This window comes from Orycteropus afer, unplaced genomic scaffold, assembly GCF_000298275.1.
Source record: "Orycteropus afer afer isolate SDZICR_OR568_19922 unplaced genomic scaffold, OryAfe1.0 scaffold00022, whole genome shotgun sequence".
Classification (NCBI taxonomy): Eukaryota; Metazoa; Chordata; class Mammalia; order Tubulidentata; family Orycteropodidae; genus Orycteropus; species Orycteropus afer.
The window spans coordinates 12,322,627-12,331,912 of NW_006921609.1; the positions used below are offsets into that span (position 1 = coordinate 12,322,627).

Below are 9,286 nucleotides of genomic sequence, written 5' to 3' on the forward strand. Positions count from 1 at the left end.
TAAAAAAAAAAAAAAGATAATGTCAGTTGACGGCTTAACACAGTTCCTGGCACTTAATAAGTGCTCAATTAATGTTAATTATTATTATTATTATTATTATATTAACACAGTTTTCAACAGACTTTTAACACAAGCAAATGGTGGAAGTAAATACCTGTAAAATATGCTTATAGACTGTATTAGAATTTATCAAGCAAAGAATATTCAAAAGGATATTTGAGTTGTTTAAGACACGAAGTTCAGAGTGCTTAGTACAGAATAAAAAAGTTTATTCACTCAAGCATGAAATTATTTCCAAAGAAAGAGAGCAGCTGAGTGTCCCAGTAACCACCCTGTGTAACATATTAGTGTACGTAACTGCTTCATCACTATCTCCACGTTAATGCCTGCCATAGAAAGTCACATTTTCCTGTAAAAACAACTTTGAACATGATGTGATTAACCTTTAGGGTCCCCATCCCCACATCTCAAAGCCCATCTCATGCATGGCCTATGCTTCCTACTCATGTTCAATCATCTGATTTCCATATCACCCACTCACTCTCACCAGTGGGCATTAGCATAACAGAGTTGCAGCTTGACTTTGATTGAAACCAGCTTGGGCTGAATGCAGTATCAAAGCATAATTTAACAGGAATCAAATCTAATTTACTGTGCATTGTATTTAAATGTTCAAAACACAGTTTCAAGAGAACTGTCCCAGACCTCTAATCTTAATTGACCTTTTTGTATTTGAGTCTGCATCTCTAGAATTTGCACAACATCCTTTTCTTACACAGCTGTTGTTTTTAACTTGTAAGTGTTGATTCACCATTGAATTGTGCCACAGTGTTTACTTCAGCTCATTTCTTGTTATAGCTGAAGCAATAAGGTATAATCACTTGACAGATTAACCAAGTAGGTTATTTCATCATTGGTACAAAAAATTTTCTAATGTTTTCAGATTGTAAAGAAGATATAAATATGTATTTATAGTCTTCTGTCTTATAAATACATAAGAAAATTGCCGTTTCTATAACCAGCATATTTTTCTGGAGTTTATAACTCAACCCCTCTAATTCACATTGGGTTTAAATGTGTGCTTTGAATTGTCATCTTGAGGACTTAATCGTGTTTTGTTTTGTTTTTAATGAGAGCTATCCTAGAAAATTCATTTTACGTATATAGCACAATTTGTGCTATTGTGCTGTCTTGATAAAATGCCACCTCTCTGCCTACTCCCTCCCATTGGTGCTATCAACAAAATACTCTCTCATGAAACCATTTTCACTGCCACCTGGCAGAAATACTGAAACTGTGAAGTGGTATCAGAAGAATTATTGATGCAGTTTTCATTTTAAAATCTCCAAAAATAAATTTGTTCAACTAATATCTCTTCACAGAAGATTGCAATATAGATCTTGGGCAGAGAAATAGAGTCTACAGAAGTAGAAATGATTGATGCAATTTGTTTTTGTCTTCCAGAGTCAGGTGACAATAGAAAAGGATATCCATTTTTCAGACTTGAATACTTTTGAAATCTTTTCTTACCTATGATTATTTAAATTTAAAAAGTTCAGGTAATTTCAAATCTAATTTCAGTGAGGTCAATGTACCTTAAGCAGCTCCATTGAGAAGAATTTATTTATTTGTGATTTGGGTGAAAGTTTACAGAGCAAATTCGTTTTCCATACAGCAGTTCGTACAAATTATGGTTCATGACATTGATTGAAATCCCCATAATGTAACAGCTCTCTTCCCACTTCCTCTCTGTGGTTACCTTTTCTCTGTGCCCTTCTTTCCTATGCCCTCTGAGCTATCTCTCTGTGCAAATAATGCCCTTGTGATTTTCCATGATTAATTGGTCTATGAGTCGGGGCCGACTCGACGGCAAATAACAACAACAACAACAACAATTGTTCTAAGCAGTGTATATTTTCACCCTATATGCCTATCTGTTGTTTGTCTGGAAGCCACAAGATTGAGTTCAACTCCAGGCCTGAAGGGTGACTAGGGGCCATAGTCTCAGGGGTTTCACGAGTCTCTATCAGACAAGTAAGCCTGATCTTTGTTTTATGATTTTGAGTTTTGTTCCATGTTTTTCTCTCACTTTATCTAGTATTTCCTGTACTGATCCGTTTCCAAGTGGTTGACAGTAGTAGCCAGGCACCATCTAGTTCTTCTGGTCTCATGGTCACGTAGGCTGAGGTTTGCATGGTCCACTTGTCCCTTGGACTGATTATTTCCCTGTGTCTTTGGTTTTCTTCATTCTTCTTGGCTCCAGATGAGGAGACACCAATTGTTGCATCTTTATGGCTGCCTACAAGCTCTTAAGACCCCAGTAGCTACTCATCAAAGTAGGATATAGAATAATGTTTTTGTGTAGTATGTTATGGCAGTTGAGCTTGATGTCCCCTGTGACCATGATCCTGAGCTCACAGGCCCAACATCTTGCTCCCTTAAGGTGTTTGGCTGTAGCTAAGAAGATATCATAACTTTGCCCACTGTTAATTCTACCTATATGGAGATTCTTATAACCCAAAGAAATATGTATATGGAAATGTTGTGTTTCAAATGTATATATGGTCATGGGTATATTCCCTTTTTTCCTAGACATACCTGATCATTCAGCCTGTCTGCCTATGCATCTACCTGCAGATTAATGTTTGTTATTACTAATAATGTAGTATTGTATATGTAAAAATTTTTATCATTGTTGTCTATACCTCTTGTGCGCCTCTCTGTGTCTTCCTTCTCCTTAGTGTTATTGTTTTGGTCACTCACTTTTTTTGGTACATTTTTTCCTTTTTTTTTGGTATATTGCCTTTCCTCTCACCCAAATCAATACTTGTTTCTTACTGAGCTAACAATTTTCTCTCTCCTCTCCTCCCATTCCTATTAACAAAAAAAGTTTCCTTCCATATGTAAACCTTCTCTTGATTTTTTACAATAGTAGACTAATACAATATTTATTCTTCTATGACTTATTTCACTCAGCATTGTGTCCTCCAAGTTCATCCATGTTATAATATGTTTCACAGATTCTACATTATCCTTCAATGTTGCATAGTACCATAGTTTGTTTATCCATTTCTGCATTGATGGACACTTAGTTTCCATCTCTTTGCTACTGTGAATAGTGCAGTGAGAAACATAGGTGTGCATACATCTATTCATGTCCTGGCTCTCACTTCTTTAGGATATATACCTAGTAAAGGGATTGCTAGATCAAATGATATTTCTATTTCCAACTTTTTGAGGAGTTGCCATACTAATTCCACAGTGATTGTATCATTTTATAGTCTCACCAGCAGTGTATAAGTGCCCAATCTCTCCACATTCTTGCTAGTATTTATTATCTTCTGTCTTATTTAACTTTGCTATTAGTGCTGGGGTGAGATGGTATTTCATCGTTGTTTTATTTGCAAGTCTCTAATGGCTAATTGTTGTGAACATTTCTTCGTGTGTTTGTTGGCTGCCTGAATATCTTATTTGGTGAAGTGTCTGTTCGTGTCTTCTGCCCATTTTTAATTTGGATTGTTTGCCTTTTGATGTTGAAATATTGGAATTTTTTTTAATAAGTTTTGGAGATAAGTCCCTTATCAGATATGTCGTTGCCAATTTATTCCCCCCATCTATAGGTTCTCTTCTTACTCGTTTGGAGAAGACTTTTGTTGTATGTAAAATTTAATTTTTAGTAGGTCCCATTCATCTAGTTTATCTTCTGCTGTTTGCGCATTTTGGATTATGCTTCATAGATTAGAAGCTATTTTGTGCATTAGAAGTAGAATATATTTCTAATGACTTGGAATAAAGCTATAATATCAATAAACATCATATCAAAGCACATTACATAGAATGTTTAACATTAGCTTTGTTAACTTTTAAAAAATTCAATATTGAATAAAATCTGTAAAAATTATGATACCCTAGTCTTTTCATAAGATATCATTATTAGTAAATATTATATTGTGATGTTGCAGAATTTCTCTGTCCTGTAAGAGTTCTGACAAAGTTTTCCTTTAAGGTTCTACTATGAATAACAGAGTTGCTATGAGTTGGAACCAACTTAGTGGCACCTAACAAGAGCAGTGCATTTTCAAATGAATTTTTTGCACCACCTTTCTGTTGTTTTTCAATCTTACATCAGCCCCTTTTCCAGTTAAAATAAATATTATTTTCAGACAGTTCTTTCTAAAACTCAAAACTGATTGTATCTCTCTTGCATTAAAGTCTTCCAACAGATCTCAAGAACTTTCAGAACAAAATGTAAGCTATTTTAGCATGAATTATCTGGCCATCCCTATGTTATCTCTGCATCCCAGATTCCTTTGATTCTCAAAACCATGCAAACTCCTCAGTCCCACAAGTCTCTGTGTGCTGTGCTGCCTCTCTCTACCTGAATTGACTTTTTCCTCCTCATCTAGCAAACTCTTACCTTTGTTTCAGAACACATCTCAAATGCAGCCATCTCCTCATCAATGTACTCTTTTTTCCTTATCATTTGGTTAAACTTCATACTTTCCTACCCGTTCAGTCCCAATGCCTCTACATTCTTTGTATCATTACACAAATTATACTGTTTTATTTATATTTATTTATTTATTTATTTGGAAGTCTCTTCCAAGTTTACAAAGCTGTAAGCTCCTGGAGGGCAAGAGTAAATTTATTTTATTTTATTTTATTTTACTGATTTTATACCCACTGTTCCAAGCAAGATGTCTGATGTACAGTAGGCACTCAATTTGTTTTAAGTGAATAAATAAATGAAATCATATCTTTTTTTAAAAAAAAAACTGGACACATAGATATGATCATTTGCCAGTCCTTATTTTGGAGATTAATTTTTGACTACTGTTAAAATTGTATCATCTGGATGTCAAAAACATTTCACAGAATCACTCAGCATCAGCAAAATGCTTTCAAATGCCTGAAAAATCAAGCTCAAGGAATATGGTAGTTCTATTTAAAGTATAGATGGTAGTTTTACTGATATGTACACACACATACACACAGTTTGAATAATATGCTTAAACTTATAAAATATGCATTTGTTGCTTTCATTTGATTATTTTTATTATATTTAATCATTTATTACATTTTTAAATAATGTATATGAGAAGTCTCTATGTTTCTAACTATGTGAACTAATTTAAATTTTGTGACCCAAAATAAGTACAAATGAGCTGAAACCCAGAATATGAGACTTTTATTAGAGTCTTTTATATAAATAATTTTTGCTAAATTGACTAATTTTGACAGAGATGCAAGATAAATTGCTCAATATTTCTTCTTTAGCTAGTATCCATATGGGCACTATATATTTTCTTTAACAGAGTTACAAAGAAGGAAATTATCATACATTTATACTTACATTTTTCTAAATATGTGTTTTCTCTACAATGAAAAAATACATATTTTCATTCAAGAATGACCCTAAAAGTTTTATTTTTTTTAGTTATTTTTTGTTTGCTTGTTTTATTATGCATACTTATCAGTTTCAAATTTCTCTATTGAATAATGGACACTGCAGTGTTTTAAGAGTTTTGTTGTTCCTCCGAAGTAATTTTGCAACATTGATTTAAACTGTCATTCCTATTAGAAACCATGAAAAAAGCCAGTGTATCTGCTGATTCAGTGGAATTGTATAGAAATAACAATAAGATTGTAAGAAGCGAGTAATCTCTTAAAAATATAAGACAACATAAACCTCACTCTGTTCAAATACATCCATAAATCTGGGTTCCCTATGCTGTTAGAATGAGTCTTCTGTTATCTACAGTTACAGAAGAAAATTTCTCTTAGTAGATTTATCCCTTCTGTCCCTGGATTATATGTTGAGTTAGGAGGCAATATAAACAGAACACCAAAAAATAAGTCACTGCAAATATCAGTGAATTTTTTTTGAAAAAAAAAAATCTCTTCTTTTTACCACTGTCGTCATTTTAAGCATGAGTAATTGGTTGTGCATTTAGGGTTACCCTACATTACTCCATCTTTGGACCTGCTCTTAATGTATTCTGGAAGTACTGAAAGAATCCCATGTGAAGGCCTTTACTGTTGTTGTTGTTGTTATGTGCCATCAAGTCAGACCCAACTCATGGGTTTCTGAGGCAGTATCACTATGGAAGTAGATTGCCCCTTCTTCCGTCCAAGGAGTTGCTAGTGGGTTTGAACCACCAGCCTTCTGGTTAGCAGTCAAGTACCTTAGGCACTATACTACCAGAGCTCCTGAAGGCCTTTACTAGACACTGCTTATTATTGCAGTTCTTTAAAGTTCAAATTTTAGGATTGCTTCCCGATTGACCAAGTTCTAAAAATTAGAATTGATTTTAAAGTTTTTTCCAGGCCCTAGTTTTCTAACATAAGCAATTAGTTCAAGTGAAAACAGATGATTAGAAATATCATGGAGTAAACATCATGTTTTCTTATCAACAGGAGTGGGGTTTTGTACAAGAAAGAATCTATTCCTGTGGTAGATGCTATTATAGTGTCTCCTGGTCATATCTTTGGCTTTCTTCTCTCTACTATTAGGCCCTAATTTGAGTCAGAGCTTTGTTAGGATTTTTATTTTCATTTCCTTGTGTCTATATCCCATTTTCTTCACCTACACAAACTTACTAATTTCCTAAGCAGATTTTCTCTGTATTGACCCACTTCCTCAATCCATACCACCTTCAGCAGAGGATTAAAATTTCCAAAAATTCTGGTTTGTATATATCATCTTAAAAATAATTTGAATAAAATTCTCACTTTTGATTTTATGCTTTCCTTACTCTGGGTCAAAATCTATCCTTTGTAACATATAATACTTATACAAGGTGGACGCTCAATTCCTGCTATATTGCACACTATATGCTAGATTAGTTCTTGTCCCTTGTACTTTGCTCACTAAGGCCCTTGCTAGGAATGTGGTATTCTCTCAACATGTCTAAATGCTGACCCTTCCTCAAAGCATGTGCAATGCCCATTTCATGTACAAAGCTTTTCACCACTGCTGCAGCACAAAGGCATTCTTCTATTCTGGTGTCCTGTGGTGATCATTATATGTTCTGTAGTGAAGTGCTCCTCCACTGCCATCTGAGATTACCTCTGTCACTGCAGTTGTCACACCCTTAGATAATTATTGGTTTAGTTTTATTGTTGCTTTTGTTGTGTTTTATATTTTCCATGAGACTATAAACTCCTGAGGAGTCCCTGTGTGACACAAATGGTTAAGCACTTGACCACTAATCAAAAGGTTGGTGGTTCAAACCCACCCACTGGTGCCTCAGAATAAATATCTACCAGTCTTGCTTTTGAAAGATTACAGCCTTGAAAAGTTTATGGACTGTAGTGCTATTCTGCACACATGGGATTGCCATGACTCAGTATTGACTCGAGGGTAAAAGTAGTTTTTGTTTTTCTTTTATTTTTCTTTATGAGGTAGGTGATAACTGAAGGATAGGTGCTTTTCCTCTCTGTATCTTTAGTGCCAACTAGAACATAGTAATAGCCTGATTCATGCTTATTTATTTTAATGACTTTAAAATATGCTAATGAGTTATCAATTTTCATACATGTACTTAAATCATAAGTAATATTTATATGTAATTCCCATCACTTCACTTCTTCAATGTAAACACTTTGGGAATAGGGATCATATTTTATGATTTTTGGTATTCCAGTGCCTAGTACACTGTCTTATAGCTGTTATGAGAATAACCAATGTTTGTTAACAGATTGATTTCAGAGGAAGAAGATGATTGTGGAAGGGAATAATTCTTTTCTATATTTAAAATGCAGGACCAAATATGGAAACTATATTTTTCACTGAAAATATTAAAATTCCATTAAAAACTATTTCTTATGCAAGTATATGGACCACAGAGTTACAATATACCTTTAAAATGTGTCTACTAATAAGTTCACTTTTCTCATATTTGTTAGAGCGTTCTTTTCCCCCTTCCCTTTAGTGTTTTGGGAAATGTGAATAAATAAATCAGAAACTGTAGCCTCTGCCTGGAACAGTGCAATCCACCTAGGACCAGACTTTCTCTTTGATATCTTTTTCTTTGTCAACAGTTGATATTTACACACTTTCTCTCCATTTAAATTGTAGCTCCTCCACAGTTTGTGGTTAGGCCAAGAGATCAGATTGTTGCTCAAGGTCGAACAGTGACATTTCCCTGTGAAACTAAAGGAAACCCGCAGCCAGCTGTTTTTTGGCAGAAAGAAGGCAGCCAGGTGAGTGTGAGTCTTGACTGCTTCTCTGAAAGCTCTGAACGCCCCCTGTCTCTGGTGATCCTCAGCGTTTCCCCAGCCGCTCTTGTTTTCAGTGTTGAATTTATTGTATTTCTAAAAGAGACACCAATGAATTCTAAAGTGGAAGTGAGCTGTTCTGATATAGTATTCTTTTTTTTTTTTTTTTTTGTTAGCATTAATGTTTTAAAAGTTTGGATTTTTTATATACCAGAAATATGCAGTGTTACTAAATTGTTTTAAAAATCCAACCAGTACTTCTATGGGCTTAAAAATTCTGAACAGGAAAATAATTTTGCTCTCTTGCATTTAACTGCACTGAAATGATTCAGTAAGTTCATAAAAAAAGGTGCTTAGAACAGTGCCCAGCACATAGGAAGCATTTGAAAATATTTCCATTATTAATCGGCCTAGAAATCTAGTTTTAGTACCTCTCATAGATACAAAAAACAAAGTAAACTCATTGCCATTGAGTCAATTCCAACTCATAGTCACCTCCATTGGATTTCCAAGGCAGTAAATCATTATGGAAGTGGATTGCCCCAGGATACACAGTGTATATATTTTTATCATTATTAATTTAAGCATGCTCTATGCACAGGTAGAAGTCTTGTCTTGAATTATCCTTTCTGGATCACTTCATAGTGGGTTAGACAGGGAATAATACAGTATATACAGGAAGATAGGAGCCACGGTGACACATTGGTTAAGTGCTCAGCTCCTAACCCAATGGTCAGTGATTTGAATCCACCCAGTGACTCCTCATAAAGACTGCAGCCTTGGAAACCCTATGGGGCAATTCTCCTCTATCCTATAGGTTCAGTCTGAGTCAGAGTGAATTTGACTGTAACAGGTATACAAGAAGAACTAACATCTGTGTTGTTTTTGCTGTACCCCAGTTTCCCTTCTCCATGGCCTGTTCTGGACAAGATGGACTCTCTGAGTTTTTGCTAAAAGTTAACTGTATACATTTATTTCCTCATTCAAATCTTGGGTCTGAGTTAGGATCAGTGCTTAGCATCTAATTTCTGAGTGGAATTTCTAGCTTAAAACTAAAAAAAAAAAA

General features: G+C 34.6%; 1 protein-coding gene across 1 annotated transcript in view; it reads left to right on the forward strand.

Annotated features, from left to right (window-relative positions):
* Positions 1 to 9,286, forward strand: part of ROBO2 (roundabout guidance receptor 2) — a 933,205-nt gene that overhangs the window by 780,323 nt on the left and 143,596 nt on the right. The window contains exon 8 of the mRNA XM_007934915.1: positions 8,081 to 8,205. Coding sequence (XP_007933106.1) covers positions 8,081 to 8,205 — 125 coding nt within the window. The remainder of the gene's footprint in view (positions 1 to 8,080; positions 8,206 to 9,286) is intronic.